The 23,683-nt window shown below is 48.7% G+C and overlaps 2 protein-coding genes across 6 annotated transcripts; both read right to left on the bottom strand.

The window, feature by feature from the left end:
• Window positions 1–328: 328 nt before the first annotated feature.
• Window positions 329–8,360, bottom strand: exoc3l1 (exocyst complex component 3-like 1). 2 transcript variants are annotated; one of them, XM_086163195.1, is made up of 15 exons: window positions 8,111–8,360; window positions 6,099–6,283; window positions 5,292–5,511; window positions 4,992–5,204; window positions 4,681–4,880; window positions 4,381–4,599; window positions 4,245–4,315; window positions 4,055–4,172; window positions 3,855–3,980; window positions 3,656–3,756; window positions 3,472–3,588; window positions 3,118–3,388; window positions 2,714–2,869; window positions 2,483–2,616; window positions 329–1,554 (listed from the first exon to the last, which is right to left on the bottom strand). In XM_086163195.1, exons 1-15 carry the CDS (start codon window positions 8,151–8,153, stop codon window positions 1,368–1,370), a joined length of 2,361 nt encoding a protein of 786 aa, XP_086019321.1. In that variant the 5' UTR covers window positions 8,154–8,360; the 3' UTR covers window positions 329–1,367. The 2 variants fall into 2 exon arrangements, with proteins under 2 accessions (XP_086019321.1, XP_086019322.1); XM_086163196.1 differs by having other exon boundaries at window positions 3,855–3,977; window positions 8,111–8,356.
• Window positions 8,361–12,552: 4,192 nt separating this feature from the next.
• anln2 (anillin, actin binding protein 2) lies at window positions 12,553–23,220 on the bottom strand. 4 transcript variants are annotated; one of them, XM_086162681.1, is made up of 24 exons: window positions 23,145–23,220; window positions 22,328–22,421; window positions 22,059–22,241; window positions 21,802–21,897; window positions 21,542–21,717; window positions 20,929–21,021; window positions 19,738–19,825; window positions 19,092–19,265; window positions 17,518–17,858; window positions 17,183–17,280; window positions 16,432–16,561; window positions 16,222–16,357; window positions 15,964–16,140; window positions 15,737–15,863; window positions 15,605–15,653; window positions 15,437–15,496; window positions 15,318–15,350; window positions 15,206–15,227; window positions 14,967–15,073; window positions 14,711–14,764; window positions 14,226–14,312; window positions 14,034–14,141; window positions 13,645–13,784; window positions 12,553–13,534 (listed from the first exon to the last, which is right to left on the bottom strand). In XM_086162681.1, exons 2-24 carry the CDS (start codon window positions 22,413–22,415, stop codon window positions 13,387–13,389), a joined length of 2,715 nt encoding a protein of 904 aa, XP_086018807.1. In that variant the 5' UTR covers window positions 22,416–22,421; window positions 23,145–23,220; the 3' UTR covers window positions 12,553–13,386. The 4 variants fall into 4 exon arrangements, with proteins under 4 accessions (XP_086018807.1, XP_086018806.1, XP_086018809.1 ...); XM_086162680.1 differs by having other exon boundaries at window positions 15,206–15,230; XM_086162683.1 differs by lacking the exon at window positions 19,092–19,265 and having other exon boundaries at window positions 15,206–15,230.
• Window positions 23,221–23,683: the final 463 nt, after the last annotated feature.

The raw sequence follows: 23,683 nt of genomic DNA on the forward strand, positions 1-23,683 counted from the left end.
TTACTGAATCTTGCAGTTACAACCACATTATGTGACCTTTTCAGACAAGTTATGATTAACTTGTGGGAATGAGATACCAGAAAAGTGAAGTCATCTAATGGGAACATGGGTATTATTATGTTGTTGTGTTGAAAAACAAGAAAAACTTTTTGGAACAAGTTTGGAAACAAATTATATTTATCTTGTGGGATTGAGAAAACATGGTGCATTTAATTGATCATAGTATTTATAATTAATTGGAAAAAATGTACTTTGCATTTAGTGAGTGAAAATCACTCAAAACAATATTAGTATATTTGCTGATTAATGTAATAACTAGAATCACTTCAGTTTATAAAGCATTTATTAACGCGTGTTATGTGCTCTCAGAAGAATGATAAAGGACAAAACAAAGCAAACTACACTTTGAAATACTAAAACAAAATACATAAATACAATAAATACAGTAAAAAAAAAATCTAAACATATATTTATATAAAAAATAACAATATTGTATGTTGAGATGCTAGTGGGCCACTGATGCAAGGGGGTAGTTAAATCCGGAGGGGGAAGCTTCACAGTCCAGCAGCCTTGGCTTCCCCTCCCAGACGTCACTGCTTCCCCCACGCCCTGACAGCGGACGCTCAGAGATATAGGATGCAAGCGTCAAAAAGCAAAGGGATATTCATCAAGAAGGGGATTCTACTTAATTTCCGTGACGACTTTAAGGACCTTATTCCCTTCGATCTTGCGTTTCTTCTGGATTAAAAGGCCGATTATTGCCGGGCATGTTGGAGTGGAAGACCTCAAATGAAAACGTAACTTTACCAACACAGCGGAGAAGCAGATACTCGCACCCAAGAGAATTAAAGATGAAGACAAACGTTCATCGTGCGCTCTATCCTTGTCGTGATTGGCCGAGAAGCGGGGTTCAGTCTGGAACCAATCGCAGAACCACATACGGAGAACAAAAACCATTCACCCTCTCATTCACAGGTCATAAAGAGACATACAACCACTCACTCATTCATACATCTGGGCGATTTCTGGTCCCCTGCATGTTTGGACTGTGGGAAGAACCCGGATGAACCCCCTGCAGACACGGGGAGAACATGGAGACTCTACACGGAGCAGAACTTTCTTGCTGTGAGAAAAACATCACGCAGATCATCTTCACGCTTTACTTTTCTTCATTTTGTTTTGTCATTTCATTGACATTTTTGGGTATTTTTATTTTCTAGTCCATGTATTGCTTCATTGAGAAGCTGGGATGGATTTGTCCCCACCTCACGGTGGGCTCTATCGCCTGAAGATCCGGGTTGTCCTTTGACTTGAGGACTTTTTCCCCAGAAGCGATCCCCGTCAGCGCCTGCGGTCGGGGTCAAAGGTCAGGCACACTTGGCGGTGGGCAGACAGAAGGCCATGGTTGCCGGGGGAACCAAGATGTCGGTGAAGATGGGCCGGTACCCGGCCGGCAGCGGGGCAGTGCTCTGCTCCAGCAGGTCAAGCACCGAACCCCTGATGTCCCTTGAGATGTCGCCGCGGACGTCCAGCAGCACTGACACATGTTCATCACTGCACCACAGACACAACAGTCACTCAACCATTCACCCTCTCACTCATCCATCTTATAGACAAACCTCCACTCACCTTCTCATCCATGCATCATAGAGATATACAACCATTCACCTTCATTCATTCATCTTTTTCCGACACACCACCATTCACCTTCATTTATCAACCGTCACCCTCTCTGTTATTCATCTTCTAGAGCAGTGGTTCTTAACCTGGGTTCGATCGAACCCCAGGGGTTCGGTGGGTCAGTCTCAGGGGTTCGGCGGAGGTCAAGACACACATTGGTGATGACATCACTGGCTGCAGGTGATCACGCTACATAGCTCGGCCTATCCGTGCCGTAGGGATTTTGGCGCGCTCAGTTGTAGTAACTTGTGACTGTTGTGATGGTACGTCATGTAATTTCTTTCTTAATATTTTAATCCCTTCATACTAATTATGTCGGGCAAAAAAAGAAAGCGGTCGGAAGAACACGTACAATACGGATTCACATGTATGACGGAACGTGATTGGAATCGATGTCCTAACTGCATGATTTGCAAAGACAAGATGAGCAATTCTAGTCCAGCACCGGCAAAACTAAGGGAAGGCTTCCTTCAGCTGCATGGAGATGGGAACTACAAGAACATAGCGCTTGCTGAATTCAAGGTGAAGGGAGCCAGATTCCATGAAAAGGCTACTCTGCCTGTTCTTTGTACCCATCAATGAACCGATCCTCGATCCAATAAAGAAGGGTTCGGTGAATGCGCATGTAAAACAGGTGGGGTTCAGTACCTCCAACAAGGTTAAGAACCACTGTTCTAGAGACATACCATCATTCACCCTCTCACTCATTAGAGCCAAACCACCATTGACCTTCCCATCCATTCATCTTATAGACGCACCACCATTCACCTATAGGTCATAGCCATGGGTCCATGTGAGTCACCTGATATCTGGGTACTTGGCTGCCAGGCCTGAGACCTCTAGCGGCAGCATGCCGGGGTCTTTGAGGCGGATGAAGTCAGCTAGTATTGGAAGCAGAGCCAGGGGGTTCACCTCCGGCGCGGCGCCATCCACCTCCTGTTGCCATGGGGACACACATGGAGGGCAACCATTTTTTTTTAATTTTATTAGTGGTTTTTCTGTGTGTGTGTGGATGTCCGTGCACGTCTCTCACCAAGCTGTGGAAGATCTCCCTGAAGTTCTGCTCGTCCTGAACCATCTGCTGGGCGAGCAGCCTCCTCTCCTCGCCGCCGCGACACACAAGCCTTTTCTGCATCAGAGCTCGCACGTACTCCACCACCATCAACCACTGGGCCTCCTCCTGCAGACGCTGCACACACACACACACACACACACACAAACACACACACACACACACACACACACACACACACACACAGAGGGACAGTGAGCCACCTGAGGGTGCTTCCAGAAAGGACACACACGAGGTGAGTCCTTTCCTTTCATCTGCATCGACTGGGTTTCTGATCAGTCCTCCATGTTTGTAGTCCTATTGTCGTCCAAACCCCACCCCCACCCTCAAGGTTCCACCATCTACTCCGCGTCGGGGTCGGCGACCTGCCGGCAGGGCGGCTGCACACGGCCGTACAGCTCCAGGTGGCGCTCCAGGACGCAGCACAGCTTCGGCGTGGGGTCTCCCTGGACCAGCCAGGGCCGGGTCATCAGGCCCGGGAGGAGGGGCTGGAGGTCCAGCAGGAGCTGGTCCATCACCAGGCGGCAGGCGCGTCTCACCGCCCGGTCCAGGGCCGCCAGGGGGTTGGGGGGCGTCCTGGAGAACTGGCCTGCAGACCTGGAGGACTGCTGCTGCTGGAGGCTCTCTGTCGACTTCCTGACGGATTTTATCTGAATTAGAAAACACACGCATGCCTGTGTGTGTGTGTGTGTAGTGTTGGCGGGGGCAGAACTTCGTACTTGAGGATGATGCAGTTGCTGATGGAGGCCAGCAGGTAGTGGAGGTAGAACTTGCTTTTACTGTTACTCGGATCCCGGCGGTGCTCCTTCCCGAATTCTACCAGAGCTTCCCGAAACCTAGAGGTTTAACAGAAGAGATCATCGAAGGGAACACACACACACACCCACACACCCACACACACACCTGTTGAGGAGGGTCTCCATCTCATAAAGTCCCATCTGAATGGTCTGGTCTCTCAGCGACTCTCCAATCATTAGGGCCACCCGGGTGTTTTCCTCGAGCATCTACATACAAACACACGCACACACACACACACACACACACATCAATGAGACAAATTATCACCAACTGGTGGGGGTATGTATCTGGCGTGGGTATCCACCTGCGTGATAATGGTGGGCAGGCTGGTTTGGTAGAAGCCCTCGTGGTCCGTGTCAGGCTCCTGGTCCCTCTGCCAGTCCTGGAGCTCCACCTGCAGGGCTTTGTGCATCCACTCCGACACGCTCTTCTGCCGCCGCAAGGACAACAGTGACAAAACCCAGCTGCTTCTCGGGTCTTCGGTGGGCGGCGAGATAGACTCACCCGGACAGTCTGCACGTATTTGCTCTGCAGATGTTCCAGGCCCTCGTTGGAGATGAGAGGCCCCAGCTGCTCCCTTTCCACCTCCGGGACCAGCTCAGGGTGACCCATCATCTCCGGCCTGCGGAGACAACCGTCACATTCGAACATCTGGGATCATCTGAAGCCCCGCGTCCCAGGCGTTGGACCTCACCCGTTGTAGATGTGAAGTACCCAGTTGAGCACGGCGAAGATCTCGCCGCTCTCCAGGTCCCAGCTGCTCACCTAATCCACAAACAGCTACTCAGGCACTCCGGGAAACATGCGCACACGGGTGTGTGTTGATCTACCTGTGCCAGGTGGGAGTGTAAACAGCGATGGCTTGCCCTTAGGTAGGCGCCCGTCAGCCTGTAGTGAGGCGGCACGCAGTGCTCCAGCAAGTGGCGAACCGTGGCCAGATCCCCCATGATGCCGTGCTGCAGGGCCGAGAGGTGGCCAGCCAGGCCGGGGCCGCGGGTGTGAAGGTAGGACACGCTCCGGAAGCGAGCTGACACCGCCTCATCTAGTACCTACCGTTTATTACACAGTTACTACACAGTTACGACAGTTATTACGCATTTACGACACAGGTGACCTGTGTCTGAACGGACCTGGAAGAAACACGCCCTCCAGCAGCGAGGTCGGCCGGGGGGCAGGGGCCTGGCGTTGGCTCCGCCCCCGGCCCTCTCCCCCAGCAGGGCCTGGTCCAGGGCCTCCTCCCGCTCCACGATCCTCACCGCCGACACAAAAGGCGTGGGGTTTTGGCGAGCGAGGGCCAGAGCGCTGCTGACCACCGCCCACAGCTCCCGGCCTTGCAAAGCGGCATTGATAGATTAATTAACTAAACGATTAATTTTGCAGTTAATTCGTCCGGTTATTATACTATAATGTTATCACTGCAGGAGTTTTCTCCTTCTCCTACCCAGCGCCTCCACCAGCTGTTCGACCCCGGAGAAGTACTTGGTCACCAGCTCCCTGTCCTCGGAGCTGAGGTCACTTCCCGCCACGCCGGCGGCGCCACACAGCTGCCACAGAATGTCATCCTGCCAGCGCTCCAGCTCGGTGAGGCGGGCGTGAGCCTCCAGCAGCCGCCGAGACTCCACCAGACGCTCCGTCTCCAAGACGGCCGTCCGCACTGGGAGGGGAGATGATGTTCCAGTGTGAGGGAGGAGCTGATGTTCCATCCTTGAGGCTCCAGATACAGAAGATCAAGGGGTCTCACCGGAGTAAAGTCGGGGCAGGTTGCTGACGGCAGCCAGCAGCTGGCAGTGGTTGATTGACACCTCCCTCAGCCTATCCAGGGTCTTCACCCCATCCCCGTTGCCGGTGGCCTCCAGCCCTGCCCTCCTCAAAGCTTGAGAAACCTCCCTGAGCTCCACACGGGCTTCGGCCAGCTGCTCCAGACCCCAATTCACCCCCTCCAGGTACGACTGCACCATGGACTGCGAGATGGAAGCAGCATTAAATTGGTCGCATACACACACACTCACAAAAGCAAATCTTAAGACAGGGGACAGTATCATCTGCAAAGAAATGCATTCAAGCTAACACAGTTTACAGGAAACTGACGAAAAGTTAGCATTTTATATTATCTGATAACATTTTATATCATCCAAATGATGTATTATCTATGAATTATTTATCAATGTTTAAAGAATAACAATAATAATAACAAAACGTGGCTAATGCATTAGCATGAAATGCTTAAGGGGGCTTCAGGGAAATTAGCCAAGCTGTTGGCTCTGACTGTGTGTGTGTGTGTGTGTGTGTGTGCTGTAATAATAACAACATTTCATTTAAGGTGCCTTACTTGACCTGACAGACACATACAAAAAAATACACATTTAAAAGAAAATCTAAAAAAAAAGTGGTGAAAGTATAAAAAAAATAAAAAAAAAGGGAACATGGCACTAGCTATTATCAGTGCAATTAGTGTCATATACAATAGGCCTCTTTACGCAGATATCTTCTGAGTTGTGATTTGAAGTGGAGAAATCAATGTGTGTGTGTGTGTGTGTGTGTGTGTCACCTTGAGCCTAGTATGCACGGAGGCTGTCCTCTGACTCTCCCTCTTCCTGTACTGGCCGAGCCTCTCCAGCTGCTCGGGTCGGCAGAAAACCCCAGAGGCCCACTTCAAGGCGGCGCCACGGGCCAAATGCTCCGCCCGCTCCGCCTCCGGCCACGCCACCGCAGCCGCCACCGCCATCGCCATGTCTGCGGGATCAGGTCGGATACCTTCACCTTTTTCGTCATCAGATGGAACCGGGCTGGTTGAATATCGATCGAAGACAGTTAAACTTTCGCTGAATCTTTTTAAGTTCCAGACGAATCTTTGCCGTGTTTGTCTGGGTCATCAATAATCAATAATCGTAAGGAATCAGCCACCCTCCTCAAGATGGACTCATTCACCAGAATGACAGGATGAGTGTGTGTGTCAGTGAATGAGTGAGTGAGTGAGTGATTATGTAAGATGGCTACGCAGTGACTGAGTTAATGGGTGAGTGATTCAAAGTGAGTCGTTAAGGGATTCACAAACTGAGTGAGTGAACGAGTGAGTCACATAGTGAGTGAGTGATTCATTCACACGAGTGAATGAGTGGGTCATATAATGAAAGGATGAGTGTGTGTGAGTGAATGGGGATGCGAGGTGGTTACACAGTGAAGGAGTTATTCACAGTGAGTGAATGAGTGAGTCAGTTTATCATAAGTGAGTCACACAATGAGTGAGTGGGTGTGTAAGTTAGTTGCACAATGAATTGGTTAATGACTGAGTCTGTGAGTCATTGAGTAAATCTATCAAATGTATCATACAATGAGTGAGTGAGAGGCAGCGTCGTCCTCAGAGGAGGACAGTTGTTGATGGTCAGTCTGACCAACAACAACCAGCTTCTGCAATCACATAGAATGAGAGGACCAGCCCGGTTTCTGCTCATGCAGGTCCGTTGTGGACATATTTCAGGGTCTGGATGATTTGCATAGAATTAGTTATCCAAACAATCGCTAAAGCTTCAGTCAGCTGGCAGGCGGTGTTTGAGTGAAGGTGTGAAGGTGTGAAGGGGTGAACAGAGGCAGGGGTGAATGATTCAGCACAGAGAAATGTGCTGCTCTGGAGCCAGACTATCTGCAGGACATTCAGCCACTGATGGAGCACAAAATCCCAGGTTTGTCTGCTTCATTACTAATTCATGCGTGTGTGTGAGTGTGTGTGACTGAGTGTGTGTGTGTGTGTGTGTTTGTCATGGGATGTGCTCTTGTCTCCTAACGAGGCCAAATGTGAAACATCATCATCAGCGATTTCTGCTAAACAATACATCATGTCAGCGTGGTGAGGCCAATCCACACAACAGAGCATGACACAACACAACAGGACGCAACTAGCTGCAAAACAATACAACACAATGTATGATACAACACAAGACAATATGACAGGACAGTATGCAACGCAATAATACATGTCACAACGCAACACAATGCAAGACAACACACAACACGACAGGGTACGACACAACACAACACAAGGACACATGACAAAACAGGGCACAGCACAACACAACACGATAGAAAAAGAACACAACATGAACTCAACGCAACACAACATGGCATGGCATGGCACAACACAAGAAGCCATGACGCATCTCTTCAAGTGTGACACATCACAACACAACAGAAACCAACACAACATAGGCGGGTTTATTGACGATGATCAGGTGATTGACTTGGCTCCGCTGGACTGAAAGTTGTCTGTGGCCGCAACGGGTCGGGTCACCTGACCCCCGGCGGCCAATCAGCTCCCGGCCCAGGGGGGAATGCTCGGACCCAAGGAGACCTTTCACGTCAAATAAAGCGATGAATTTAAAAGTGAAGGGATTTGTATATAAAGCATCTTACAAAAACAAGACGCTCACTGTGTAATCAATGGATCAGCCAATAGGGACCAGGTGATCGATTAATCCGTGGGCGGTCACATACTGAGCACTCATTCATTCATTCAAGCACATTTGAGTGAGGGTGTTGGTCAGCTGTGTGTGTGTGTGCGCATACCTTTTGCTTTGCCACCACCATTCTTCCGATCCTCCGCTGACATTGAGGTTTTTTTCAGTCGTCCAGCCGGCGTCCTTCCCCCGCCACCGCCAAGGGCCACGCCGAGGGGCCCTGGGCTTGCCGCCACCGCCGCCGCCAGGGGAGCGTCTTGGAGCGGGAGGGTTGTCGGAGTCGAGGAGAAGAAGAAGAAGAAGAAGAGGAGAGAGGGCACACGTCCATTCTACTACCAGCTTTCCTCTCCAACCCCCCCCCTCCTCGCACTGCCGCTCTCCCAGACACACATCCTCCGACGGGGCCGGCAGGAAAGGGAGGGAGCGAAGGGGGAGGGAGGCAGGGTTACAGATAGGGAGGGAGGGATACATTCAGGTGCTTCTGACGACAGTGGGTTTTTTTTTTGTGTGTGTGTGTGTGTGTGTGTGTGGGGGGGGGGGGGCTAAATATCCCAGCACATTCACGTGGATTTGAGTGAGTCCGAAGGTTTGGAAAGGTTTACTTTCATAACTGAAAGATGATCCCTCTGGTTTTGTTAACTTCATTTCCATGGCAATGGGGAACGTGAGGGTTTGAGCGGGAAATATGGCTCCAACAGGCTAAGCTAAGTTAGCTTAACTCCCCGCACTGTTTGCATAATTTTACTTTCATATCTGGACACTATATATGTTCTGTATTCAAAAAAAAAGCGCTGACTAGTTCCTCCTCCCAACATGGCAAGACAGTCTCTGCTTCAAATCCAAGTCTCCATGTTCTCCCCAGATCTGCTTGGGGTTCCTCCCACAGTCCCAACACATGCAGGAGGCTCATTGGAGACATGAAATTGTCCAGACGAGTGCATTGAAGAATGAATGGTTGCATGCTTCGATGACCTGTGAATGAGGGACTGAAATTGTATCCCCATATATAACCTGTGAATGAATGACTGAATGGTTGTGTCTCTACATGAAGTACAAATGACAGAGTGAATGCTTCTATATGTGGTCCTGTGATAGACGGGTCCAGGCCACATTCCCCCAGGTGACCCTGATGGCAGGACAAGGCTGTTTGGATGAATTAATATAACCTTCTGCTGTGAGTCTTTTTATTCCCACAAAATGAAACAAGATCGTCTGAGGGTGGATTAATCCGAGTGAGTTCTTTTAATCGTGTCAGTCATTTTGAAATTATTGTTCCTCTCTCTGTTCACCAAGTTGGAAGGTCCACTGTGCTTGGATCACAAATTTTCAGTCTGGGAACAATTCAAATGATGGTGAGATGGCGAGAGAAGCTGGCAACATTGGAGAAGGAGGAGACAGAAATGATTTGCTGGTTCAACGAGCACTCGTCCATCACAGAGTCAGGATGGCGGGATAACCGCAGACCCCAAACACTGACCATTACAGCTGGCAAGAACTGCAGCCAATCAGAATGAAGAAACGTGTCACTTAGCAACCAATCCAACGGAATGAACCAAAGGGGCTGAGAGGGGGAAAAAAATGTAATCCCACGAGTTGCAGCGACCGCACGCCATCGGAAGCCCTGAAAACACATGTTTCTTCTCAAGGACAGATCCAAGTGGATTTTTTCTTTCACAGTTAATACACTTCAGTGGTGGCCATCTTGTTGTTTGAGAGAATTCCCCACAAAATTTTGGACGCGGCGTTGGGTATTGTCTTTCTCCATGGCTACTTGTGTGGCCCTGGCGCCAAACACGCCCTGGCGGAGACAACGAGATGGGATTGTCCTGCTACTCGCGAAAAGGAGGGGTGTAGGAGGAGGAAGCTTCAATCTGTGGTGCGTTGATTTAGCTGTCAGGCTGTAAAAACAGACAAATCAATAATGGCGATGGAGGACAGACTGCAAAACTGTCGGGGGTGTGCCACAGGGGTCCATCTCAGGACATCTACTTTTCAGCAACATGAACCACCTGGGCTCCAGTCTCTACTCCGTCAACTGCTTTGCCCTCAGTCTTTCTTTTTTGGAAAAGATGGATGAGATCCAACCCCCCCCCCCCCCCCCGACCCTCTGACTTTAAATAGGAACTGCACTTCCTACCCTTCCATATCTGCCTGGGTTTTGACCAGTAGAGGAGATGATCAAGGGGAAAACGGTCCAGATGGCAGCAGGAGGGTGAGGGGCTGGAGTGGATCTTGTGTTGGACGGAACCCCCCTCGGGAGTCCTCAGGTTTTCTTGAGTCATAAAGGCAAAACGATCACGGGTAGATTTACAGGAAGTGGCGATGTATAATGCATAAGTCATTAGGCTGCGTCCTAGGAAGGCGAAGGAGTTGATGGAGCTCCAGGCTGTAAATGCTGCAGTGATAAGCTAATGGTTTGATCCAGGCTGCCATTAAGGCTCTATCAAAAGTAAGCAAGTACACTGCAAGCAAAACAGGATGACCTTTTGTCCACAGGGTGAACAGTCCGGTGCGACTGACCCTCTCTGATCTACTGCAGCTGTTGGACCAGTGCGGCTACCGCCGCCGAGGGAGGTGTGTTTATGCGAGGGTTCACCGGCCTCTTTTCACCCCGCCTGGCCCTGTTTATGCCTCACGGCTTCCCGGACCTCTTCAAACTCCAGTATAGAGGCAGCCGGCGCAAACACGTATTTGTCCTTCAAGCTCTGCTCCTCAGATTTCCTCATGTAATCACCAAGCATGTCCTTCTGGTCACCTCCGAGGGGAAGAGGAAGTCCACCTTGCAATCGGAAAAACATGTCTTGCATTCCCTGCGGTGCTTTTATCAATCCTAATCAGTCGCTCTCAGATATTTTGACTTGAATTACCCCGAAGGGGAAAACACATCAAGCAAAGCATCCTTTCTTGCTGATGGTTCCTTTCCGGCTTTCTCTTAAGGAACCCCCGCTGGTCCTTTCACCATGGCAACAGGGCTTTGCCTAGTCATGACCGTATGTAGAGAAACGATGTTTTCACCCAACCGGGAACTTCACACATAAGACCATCAGGTAGCATTGAGCAGTCCGTGGTCCTGGACACACCGTTTGCGCAGGTCAGCAGCAACCTGATCTTAGCGGTTGCTTAGAAACGGGTGATGGGTAGATGAAATGTGAACTTTCCGAAGGTGAGACAGCAAATCTGAAAATCTATCCCGGCCTCCATCCAGCAAAACAAAAGCTTACAGTAGAATTCATTTCAGGTTGATTTTGAACGGCTCATTTAAAAAACAAAAACAGTAATATGAAACGTGGAAATACGTCCCTTGAACCGCCCTGGTCAAGGTGACAGTTTCTCATTGACAGGGAAAAGCTCAGAGGAAGTTTCCTCCAGGCCACATGGAGGAAGGAGCAGGGGGTAACATAGCAGGATGTTGTGATGAGTGTATTCCTATTGTGGTTGTAACACCAAGGACAACACAGCGTCCGATCTGATCTTGTCTGGTTGCTCTGATTGGGCATCCGTCCTTTCGAGGAGGTCTCGAAATAGCCACATTACATTTTTAGTCTCCAGGAGGAAAATGCAAAGGCGTTCAGGAGCCTTGGCGGCTTCGGTTAGTTTTTTTTCAAAGGGAGATCTCTGTCTCAAGATGGCGGACGTTTGGGAATGTTTACAGCTTAGCATTGGTTGAGGAGCCACCAGAATAGTGATGCTCTCGAATCTTGTTGAAAGAGCACACACACTCGAGATATTCACCAAACTTCGCCACTCATGTATTACATTTACAGTCTTTCTTCTGCTGCTGGAAGAACAGCGTCCCCTCTGTTCAGAGGGTCTCACAATCATTTGAGTTGAAGGGGAAACTTGAATATTGCATGAGTGTTGAAGGACTAACATGAGCTTGAAGAGACTTCGATCTGAAATGGGGGCTGGATGACGTTCATTGCGTTGTTTGTGAAAACGGTCGAGGTCAATAAAGACCAACACATTAAAAACAGGCACTGTGGGCTGAAGCAACACAGCTGGATATTTGCCTCACAGAGCAGACACACACCCACACACCTACGCCACCACCCTCCCTAGCCTCTGCACACTGTTGTCATCACCTTAAGCGACGTATCACCAGGCAGTGCCTCCACCCTGAGGAGCTATGGGACGAACAGGAAGTCTAATTGTAGCCCACTTCCTGTATGACATTCCTGACCTGAGCTGCTTTCCTGCCAGACTCTGCCCCCCCAACCAGACATGTACATTCCTCTATAAGAGGTGAACATTACTTGACACTTCACCGAGTGCAGCCTTTGAGACAGGGACCTGAAAAATAAGGCCTTTTCTTTGGAAGAAAAGGTCTTATAAGAAAAAAAAAAAAAAAAAGGAAAACTGACGAGGAAAGTTCGATGAACCCATTGGAAACATGGAGAGCTTTTCAGTTGGTCGACAAAAACAACTTGCGGGTGAAAGTGTTCATGAACTCATTATGACCTGAAGAGAACACTTCAGGCGGCCTTGGCCCACCTCTTCGCCAGGAACCCCAACTTTAACAGTGAGGAACAACAGAAGGCTCAGGAGCCCAGTTCACATGATTTATTCAGACAAACAACACTGAGAAGAACAGAAGGACAAACAGTTCGAGCCCAAACAAAAAGATTGGGGGCTTCTGTGCCACTGAGGTTTCTTCTGATGCTCCATATTAGTTTATTATTAACTCTACATTCAAAAGGTGAAACAAAACAAAGTACACTGTGGCTGATGTCTGACTGAAGAAGAGCAGGATGTGATGCAGATTTCATTCACTCAAAGCAGCAGCTCTCCGTCCGCTCAAACAAAAGCCAGTAGCGTTACAAATACACCATTTTACTGGTGTAACCACGGTTACCACGCAGCGATTGGATGTACTGATTATCCCTACAGTAAATGAAGGTGGGTTTGGCACTTCTTACAGAAAATGTCCGAGTGTCTGCTCACTGGAGCAAACATCCAGAGGAAAAAGATATTCCGCCAAACACAAGGTGGACAACAAGAACACCCATAATATTCAACATTTCCTTTTGTATTAAAAGACTTCGAATGTACTCTCATCTTAATGCTTTCTCTAAACGGATCTATAAATACACTTCATCCCTCCACTTCAGATTGTACAATTAGACAATATGATGCCACATATATAAGATTATAAGACATTCCCCTTTAACAAAGATCAAGAAGCCGACGTCAAGGACAAGAAGAAAAAAAAAAAAAAAAAGTTAAAATAAAATCTCAATCAAGGACAACTAAAATTCTCCCAACAGCAAATAAAAAAGAGAATCTGTGGACGAGGAGTGGATTCAGATTAAAAGACAGGATCTCCCCGAGCTGCTGAGATGAGACAGCTTACGGTTCTGCTGCTCTTTCGCGGGCGTCCCTCCCAGGTCACAGGATGCTCTCCCTCATCTTGCTGGCGCTCTGCTCAGCCTCTGCTGCCGGCGGTCTTTTCCATGTGTGGAAGTCCAGCAGAGCCTGGCTCAGTTTCTCCATCCAGTCCAGATTCTCCTGTTTGGTGTCGGCTGAGAACCAGCACCTAGCCCGCCCAACAGCGCCCGTTAAACTTCACGATTTTTCTTTTGGCAAACACCGTGAGTTTACGGGGTTTAACCAAGATGCCCCCAAGAATCGGTGGCCGACACTCACCTGGCTGTGGCACCGTCGTCCTGCTGCTGCAATTCGCTGCTCACCAGCTCAAAGGTGAAGGGTCGAGCGCACGACTCACGCTGGACCGGCTGGACGCTCTGGATGGAGGAGCCGGATAGAGAGATGCTGCCCACAGCCTCCTGAGGATCAAGACAACAACGCTACCTCACCTGTCTGACATTATGACCCCATCCGCCTCAGACCCCCACCCAGGACCTACATCAGCACATACTACCACCATACTCTCTCAACCATCTTGTTCCTCTCTATGCATGATAATCCCAATCCCATGGATCAGATGTGTGTGTTTTTCTGTCTTTAACCTGCACACAGGGGCCTCTGAGTGAAATCAGGGGAATCACCTGACTCCTGCAGATGATGCCACCTACCTTGGTTTCCTTGTCATTGGGATGGTTCCAGTAATACATCGAGCAGCCGTCCAGCGAGAAATACCGCCGATGCCAAAGCCCATAACCGCTGATCATATCAAACATGGTCTGAGAACACAATAGGGCTTAAGCTATCACTTCACAAAAAGACACATGAAGCAGGTTCCGAGTAAAACAGGTATCAAAACTGACCAGGAAGCCTTGGTGCTGCACAGACGAGTGGCTCTGACTGTCCAGCTGCATGTAGATGCTGCCCTCTAGGGGTGAGAGGAAGGGAACCTGCAAGGGGGCAAGGTGGAGGGAGGGTCAGATAGCATCACCAGCCCAGGAACGGTGATGTAAATTGCATTCCAGCAGTAACTCCCACAGACAAGGTGGCCCTGCATACAGCAAGTTAGCTTAGCATAATGAATTGCAGTCTACAAGAAGTGTTAGCCTGCCACTTTCAAGACAATCAAATGAGGTGTATGTGGCAGAATCCTGGAATACAGGAAGAAAACAGGAAGAAACTACCTATATTGTGGTAACTTGAAAAGTGCTCCACTTGGACATAAAGAGCTACATACAAGCGTCATAAAGACGTGGTTAATTGCAGGCTTGTGTCAGAGCGTGGTATCAGTAAAGAAAAGCGTTGTAGTGTGTGAGTGTGTGTGTGTGAGAGAGAAAAAGAGAGAAACCTTTTCCTGAAACTCATCTCCCAGGAGCCTCCTGATTTTGCCTTCAAGTTTCATCTGAGAGGGGAAGCAAGACAGAAGAGTGGGGAGGGGATACAGGTTACATCACCGGTGACCCCACCCGAGTGAAGAAACATGAGTGTCAAGAAAACAAATAAAGAAGGTGCCGTGTTAAGAGTTAACCGAACAAAGAGGTCCAAGATTCAGAGGTCACGTGATCGCTAAGCTCCGCCTACTTGACCTCAATGCATAACCTCACCTTGTCCAACGGGAACTTGTTGCCTCCCAGGGAGGCCAGGGTGATTTTGTGAGAGCCCACGAGACAGAAGTTACTGGAGCGCCGGGTGTTGACGCTCAGAGGAGCAGCTGAAGCAGGAGAAGAAAACACAGTGACCCTCGAGAAGAGTAGTCGTCTCATCATTCCAACGTTCTCGGCACTCCTTCAGACGCGCTGATGGCAAAGGAGGTCGTGGCAGACAGACTGTTGGAGAGACTTACATGCCAGGCTGTTATTGGTCCTCTGCTGAAATCAAAAAGAAAGACGATTAAGGTAAGACCGAACGGGTATCCTGAACAGCATGGGTTTTAAAGCAAAGTGGTAGAAACTCACAGTGATGGTGTTGAGGAGCTTCCTGGGTGTGACCTGGAAGACAGTCATGGTTAATAGGGGGGCAGCAGTAAGCGGTTTAAAAAAATTGGGCCTTTGCTTAGCAGAACAGGAGTTCTTACCCGTGACCTGGCGGTGATGGTGGTTCGGTCAATGGTGCAGCTGCTCCCCGAGGTATGGGACTGACAGAGCGTGCACGCACACACACACACACATAGTTAAATCCCACCAGTCTCTCTTATCTGACTGACAGATAAAGAACAAAGAATGGTCGGTAAAAGTGACCTCACCAGGCTATAGACCTCCACGTCGATCTCAAAGCTGGAGCGGATGTCCTTGCTGCAGAGAGGGTGAAGACATGTTCATTCCTGGGAGTCCAAACACAAATCTGTGAACCCACAAGGATCAGCAGCGCAGCTTACAGGGTGACGGAGGTGGGGAAGGAGATGGTGTCTCCGTGCTGGGCGTCGGCGGCAGTCGCCAGTGGGGTGGCCACGATGTTGCAGGGGCCATAACGGATCAGGACGAAGAAGTAGTGACTGGGCCGGCCTCGAAGAGGGAAGGGGGAGGTTCATTTTAAAGCGGAGCACTGACATGGGAATGTGGATTTTATAAAGTTGGGACGTGAGGGAAAAGAGTTCTTTGCTACCTGTGCGGTTGTGTGAGGAGCAGACAAACTCCACCTTGAGGGGCAACTGGATGTTTGATATGTTGACAGTGCCCCTGCAGGCCTGCTGGGATGGAGCGCCATTATCTCCCTCTGAGGCGGAGCCCCTCTCCTCCCTGAGTCGGGCTACTTCTGCCAGTAGGGCAGAGCGCTTCTCACCTGAAAACCACACACGGTGAAAACATCTCAGTTGCATGGCTAATTTAAATCAACTGCCAGCTGACGCAGGAGAGGACATACTGGAGACGAGCAGCAGCTTCTCGGCCTCGGCCTCCTCTAGGGAACCGCGGCCGTGTTCCTCGTCAGTGCAGCAGCCCAGAGCCTGAAGGGTCTGGTTGATCACAGTCTGCAGCTTTACTGCTTCTTCATTCAGAGCCTGGATACAAGAGCGTGGACAGTCAGAATCACGGCTCTAAAACCCAACGTGGTCGGACTTCCTGTTACACATACCGCAATTTTCTCCTTGGTGCTGACGGAGGGCGGGCGCTGAAACTTCACCGGGGCTTGAGTCTGATGGCTGGGAGTGACACTCTGAGCCACGGGCCTCTTCTTCTGTCTTTGTGTGCGGTAGGCATCAATACTGTCCCATCACACACACAAGAAATCATCACGTTTAGCACACGACAGGAAAGACTTGATATTCTTTGCCATTTGGTAGAACATGTAGATCTGTCGCGAACGTCACGATTCCCACTGTCCTTGAAATGACTTCGCAGGACATTTCTAGCGGCAGTTGTCATACCGTACAATCATACGTGAGCCTGCATCTGAGAGTAGCTAGTTCTTTCTTCTGGGAAAAAACGATGCCCTTCCTTGGGTGTGAAAAGTAGCTCAATCTAGTGACAAAGTGAAATAGGAATGCCGGGTTGCTCTGAGAGGAACGTGCACATCTGATTGCCCGGCAGTGTCACATGGGGCGCAAAGCCTCTGCGCTGCCCCGCTGAAAACAGCGGGACAGCACACATGCTGAGCAGAACCTTTAACCAATTCATATTCCCTCACAAGGCAAAGGTGAGACAGAGGGAAAGGAAAGTCATGCCCTAGGACTGGAAAATTGGCCAATCAATATCCAGGGTTTTCTGGGTTGTGGGGGAATCCTGACTAAGCCAGGGGCACTTTTACTTATCAGAGACTTGTACCAATCTAAAAACCTCCCTCCCCGTTGAGGAACAAGTCAGTGGGGTTTTGGCGGAGTGGTCACCTGTACAGAGGAGCACTCTCTGCAGGAGGGGTGCTGGCCTCCTCCTCGGGCGTCAGCAGCAGAGACGGATGGCTGGCCTCCTGAGAGGCCGCCAGACGCTGAGGGAGAAACAAAGAAATCATGTCAGGAAATGATCGGATGTGAAGCCTTTCACCAACTGGAAGATATTTGACTGTGGTTTGGGAAAACAACCGGGAGAATACAATGAGAAGAATACAATGATTGAAGAGCTGTTGACAAATGCCAAGCTTAGAACCTGTCAGTTCTCAGGAAAAACTATTGTCTCTGAACATTTTTGAGATTTTTCAGTATGAGACTTGGAGCCAGTGTCTTACCAGTGGTGTGACCACAGCTTCTACAGACTTGCTGAGAGGGGAGAGGATGCCGCTGGGGGGGAAAGTCAGAAGCTCGTCTCCGTTACTCTCCTCCCGCCGGTTCTCCTCACGCCCGTCGTCTTTGGTCTCGCCTTCACCTTCCTCACTTCTTGCCTTTGCGTCCATTTTATCTTTGTCTCCTGAGTCGATGTCACTACCGTGGCCCTCAGCTTTCTCATTAGCTCTACTTTCCTCCTCCTCCTCCTCCTCCTCCACCCTTTCGGCATATTCCAGCACCTCCTCGAACATCTGGTCAATTACTTCAGCTGTGTTGGTGTCGTCCAGAGAACTCACCTCAACATCTGTCAAACAAACACTCGGGTTAAAAGTGAAACATTATATTATATAAAAAGATGGCAAGATGGGAGATGTAGTTCTCATATGAAATTTCAGATGATTTAGGTGTGATGTTTCCTACTCGCTGACAGGGATCTGCTTGGCCCTGCAATCTGAAAGCTGCTACAAATTGTGCGACCCTGTTATTTAACCCAGTGCTTGCAGAACAGCAGCAGCGAGGTCTTCCACCCGTGTCTTCCACCTCACCACAAGTGTCCAGGTCCCCGGGTGGTCCCGGTCCTTACCTGACACCTCAGACTCTCCCCTTGAGTCCGCGGAGGCATTCATCTCAGATAGCCTGGAGCTACTCATGAATCCCGGCTCCAGGATGAAGCTAACTTTCTTCAAGCTCTCTTCTTCTCCCTCCACATTCTGGCAATCTTCTTTTGGCTCACCGCCGACACCAAACTGACTGCCATGTTCCCTCTCTTCATGGTGATCTACAGCCTGGTCGCTGGTTTGACTACACACAGCTTCATCTGGAGTTACTTCTGATGGTTCATCTCTGCCGTGTTCCTTCTCTTCATGCTGATCTACAGCCTGGTCGCTGGTTCGACTACAAACAGCCTCATCTGGACTTACTTCTGATGGTTCATCTCTGCTGCTCGGAGCATCAGACCTCACAGGTCCTGGCTGAGGATGTGAGTCATCCTCATGGGGACTTTGGTCCACTTCTAAATTGAGACTTTCATCATCTTCTGCAACAGCTTCCCCCTCGCAGGACTCCGCCTCCACCTGCTGGCCTTTGGATGCGAGCTGCAAATGTCGGCCTGGTTCCTCTGACTGGTCCGTTTCTGATCTGGAATCTCTGTTTTTGTCAGGAGGGTTATGATGTTCTTTACGGCCCGCATACCGGATGTGAGGGAGCTCACAGCAATCTTCAGATGGGCCTGCATCTACTACCGGCCCTCTGGACAGCTCAGAGAGCTCGAGGACTCGCTCCTGCTGATCTTCAGACATGATGGACTCTTCTTCCTCCACTCTGTAAGCTCTATCATGAGGATATCTCCACAGTCTCAAATCCTCATCTGTCGAAGGCTCAATCTCATCTTCGCCGTAGGAAGACTCAAAACTTTTTTCATCCAGCCATTCTTTGGGACCCTGAACTTCCTTCATGTGGACTTCGCTCCCTCTGTCGCTCGACAGTAGCTCATCTTGACCCTCCGGCTGGGCCGCGATGGTGAACACCTGATCCTCACCAAAAGACAGCTGCATTACGGTGCCTGGGTCTTGGTGAAACGATGTACGCTCTCTCTTCTGTGATGTCGGGGGGTCGTCAAGTCTTCTTTCTCTGATCTGATCGCCCTGACGCTCGTTAGCAGACCCTGCCCCCCCCGCCGAAACTGCTGGAACGTCGCAGTCCCGAGGTTCACCTGTGGAGAAGTCAGTCTCATGTCTTAACACTGGGCAGTTCTACAGCTGCTGTGCAGTCTAAAAAGGAAGCAAGAGGTCGGACACTTTCTGCACATTTATTTTGGAGGTTTAGAAACCCAGTCAAAATGTATCCAGTGAGGGACATGGGGAATATGACGGTACAGGGGAAAACAAAGCAACACAAATCAACCAAGACATTATGCAGTCAGCAGTGATTAATTTATGCTGCGGGGTTTGCATGTTTTTAATTCTGTTTTCACCTGATACAAATGAACACGTGATGTCTTTTACAGGCGTCTAAATTTGAATTGAATGAAATTTCTTAATGTTTCTCTGGCTCACTCCTTTGCATTCAAAATCGACCATTCATACTTTCGATTTGGTCATGACAGTAGTTTGTTCAATGTGACAAACCTTATGTTCCACTCTCTGTCCATCACACCATGTCAAAAAAGAGAAAAAAAAACTCACTTTTTCTTGGTTCAGATGAAGCCGCTGGCCCCGATGTAGCATCTTCAATGAAGCTACCATCCTTCATGAGCACAGCTCCATCCACCTGCTGGAAGCGACAGACACTCAGCGTTCGTTCTCACTGGGCTTCTTTTTTCCACGCCCTCCATTTGGAAAACCTTCATCACACCCGGTGACACCACTCACCCCTAGAGGTCTGGAGCAACATACCTGAGCCATTCAGTGAACCGTCCCTGTAAGTCAGTGCGAAATGATAAAACTATGACACTGACAATTGTTATTTTGACTATAAAATTATTCTATGGATTATTTTAATTAATTGAAGGCCTTCTCCGGGCATTCTAATATACATCTAAAATCAAAATGTATGTCTTTTATATACTGTTCATTTTCTCAAGTTATTTTCCTGTGCTCTTCTGAACACAGCTCATTCTGTGGCTCCAGGTGTTTTTCCCAAGTGTAAACCCAGGGAGTGGGTAGGGTGGATGTCCGAGCCCAGCTGTTTGTGGGTGGAGAAACCAACAAAGGTTTGGCTGCCCCCAACTGCTGAACATGTATGACATTTATCACAAGGACTCTCCAGAGTAATTTATTTTTTGTCTGTCGATCATGACAGAAAAAAAGGGTGGTTTCCAAGAGGTTTCATGCCTGTCCGCAGCAAGACAGTGCGTCTCCTCTGCGTCCTGACAAGGAGATATCTGCATGTTGTGTGGTATTTGCAGAGTGTGGGGGCAGCCATTAAAATCTGAATTTGGGAGATAGAGATAGGGGTAGAAAAAATGGTGGGGGGTTCCAGTCAGACTCACATCCCATGTCTTCACAGGAGGCCACTGCACCCTCCTAGACCTGGGAACCCAGGAGAAAGACGAAGGGGGGGTCCTTCCCTGCTAGTGTTAATACCAGCCGGTGTATCACACAGTCTCACTCAACAACAACACTTACTGAATGTGGGAGTCAACAACCAGGATACACAAGGGGGAGGAGACAAGAAAGGTCCTGACTCCTTGAAGCTGGTTTGACCTCACAATACGTACCACAGGTCTCACATCATTGGTTAACAAAATAGGGAGGTGGGGGCTGGACTCAGCCCAGTTTGGGAGCCTTGTACTCTGGACTGCAGTTTTCCCAGTAAACAAATCCATGGTGACATCTTATTGTACATATTCGTGAGAGAAAGGAAAGGAAACCCACCTGGGCCAGTGAGGGGTCAGAGCTGCTCCGTTTGAGCCAGGCATTCTCACTGATTGGCTGGAACTGCAGCTGGTTCAGCTCCTGCTCCCGTTCCTGATCGGTCAGACAGGAAGACAGTCCCTTTATTACATCAATGCTCCTCTGTAAATGGCAGCATTTTTTTTTGGCACCAAACTCAAGCCCGATAACAAAAACCTGCACATTATTTTGCTGGATCCATGAAATGGTCCGACATCCTGCTCAAACTCCGCAGCAATGTTCAGAGAAGGAACACTAGCTCATGCGTCATCTTCACCAGTCAGCTCTTCTACTTCTGTCTAAGTATCGTTTTACATTACTTTTTCTGCTTTCCTACCTGCCAGGTGTTCCAGTGAATTTCTTTCAAAACACATTGAGGTCTGCTCTTGTTATATTTTAATACCTCAAATTTTCAGGCAGTTTCTTCTTTAACATTTAACAGGATGATTTGGATAATTTTGAAAGACAGCACATTGTTTTCCAAAAAATGTAGCAGAGCAGTGACCAGGATAAATGTGTGAGTCTGTTGTTTATGCGGTCAGTGTGTCCTGATGTGACTGAGAAGATTGGATATCCTCAGAGCCAGGGTTGCTACCTGGCGGATGCGGGAGGCCTGCTTGGTGCTGGGGGGGGTTGTGCCCTGGAGTTTCTGCTGGATTCCGGAAACGAAGTTGGAGCGGTTGCGAGGGCAGGGGCTTGCCGAGGGGGCAGGGCTCGCCTGAAATACTGGCCCTTGAAATCGCTCCATTCGCTGGGCAAAATCTTCCCTGGCTGGAAGATGAAGATGATATCATTCAAAGATTAAGGTCTTCATGGCGGTCATCAATGATTCCTTGCAGCGCTACTGATCCTCACCAAGTAGATTCTGTCTGAGGACCTTATCCTGTTCGACTGATGGGCTGTCCGCCCCTGGGTCTGACAGGCAGCGCTGGGCCAAGGTAATAGGTCCACCTGAAATAAAGACTCTTTAAAGAATGTGCCCAGGACTGTGTCATTGTTCAAGATGTTAAACTATGACCAACAAAACAAAATACAGTGTATTCCATTAAATGTACACGATTTATCGCAGCAGCATGTTCATTCAAACTCAGCTGTCCAATGTTCTGGCTTACCATCTCTTCTCTGGGTGAGCTGCTGGACTCTGGACCGGACTGAGGGAACAATTGGAGTGTCGGGCTTTATCTTCAGCTCATCCACGCGTGCAGAGGATGAAGACGCTTTAGGAATGCGGTTCTCCTGACCTGCAGCCTCCAGGCGCCGACGCTTTAGACTCTCACTAACTTCTGCCCCGTCACCTAGAAGCACGGGAGGAGAAAACATCCAATTACAACGCAGACGGCGAGCAGTGTTTACAAGCACAAACAATCACAAACGCACAAACCTGATGACAGCAGCAGGTTGTCCTCGGAGTCGGACAGAGGGGGCCTGAGCCTCTTCAGGTTTGTGATGCTTTCCTCACCAGATTCCATACTGAGCTGCAAATAGTGACATTGAATAAGGGACTTTAAATCTCTATGGTAATTTCCTGCTGGCGTTTTATGGTGATTATATCCCAATGTATTTTTTTTCTTGTAATGAAACAAATGAATATACCGAGGACAGACAACCTGAATATAGAAAGAGGGGCTACGCACAATTGACAACATATACACCTAATATCTCAATAAATCTGCAACAAGACTAACAGCAGACATAACATTAGATTCATAGCAGTTACTTGCCGAAAAACGCCACTTCACTGAACCAAGAATACTAAAATCTTATATAATCTGAAACCCATAAATGACAGTTAACCTGAATTTATTTTTTTATATAATTGCTGTTTGACGGGATTCTGTTGAAAATGTCACCACCCTGGTTATCAGCCAGTAGTCTTAAACTGGAGTCGTTTAATACACACTTTCAAAACTAGCTAGTCAAACCGGTTAGCTAGCAAACGCGCAACCGAACGTCAACTTGTAATAATTCACAAAGCTTCCAAAGACAATTCACAATTTAGCCCCAAAGCCATGTTAATGAAGCTATTCTACGCAACCCCACATTACTTTTAATACCACATTCGGTGATTTAAGAACAAATGTTTGTACATCCCAAACCAACTCGTCTGACATAATATTAGCCTGCCTTAAAATTAATGCTAACTTCATAAATAGTCAAGCTAGCAGCGGCTTAAAACTTTAGCGTTAATTCCGTCTTACCTGTAAAGAGTTCAGTATAGGACAACAGTAGCAAGGAACCCGATCCCTAACTGACAAACGCCGGACACACGCCTCGAGTTTTATGCTTTTCCGAGTGTCTCCTCCTCTAACTTTGAATTTCAGCGGGTTTTCTGACGATTGGAGTCCCGTAAATACCGGCGGAGGCTCAGCCGCTGATCTGGAATCAGCCTCGTCCGTGCCGCCGCGTTTCCAGTGGGCGGACGAATCGGACTCAGAATCTGTGTCGCTGCGGCGGAGGAGCCCGTTACCGTAATGACCCAAATAATAACGCAAGAGAAAAACGTCATCATTTACGGTAATCGACCCAAATGAGATGATTTTATCTTATTTTATACACTTATTTTCTTGTCCCCGACACATTTTATATGAATTTATGTCCCGCGATTCCATCAAATAGCTGCGTTTGGGATTAGTTTTGTTGCTTTTGTGTATGCATCACTTGTTTATTAATAGGAAACAAAAAAATAACTTGTTTAAAGAAAAGGTGTAGATGTTTTCTTATATTTAAAGCAACATTT

The sequence above is a fragment of the Fistularia commersonii genome, chromosome 17, assembly GCF_037954325.1.
Source record: "Fistularia commersonii isolate RoL2024-O1a breed Wild chromosome 17, RoL_Fcom_v1.0, whole genome shotgun sequence".
NCBI lineage: Eukaryota > Metazoa > Chordata > Actinopteri > Syngnathiformes > Fistulariidae > Fistularia > Fistularia commersonii.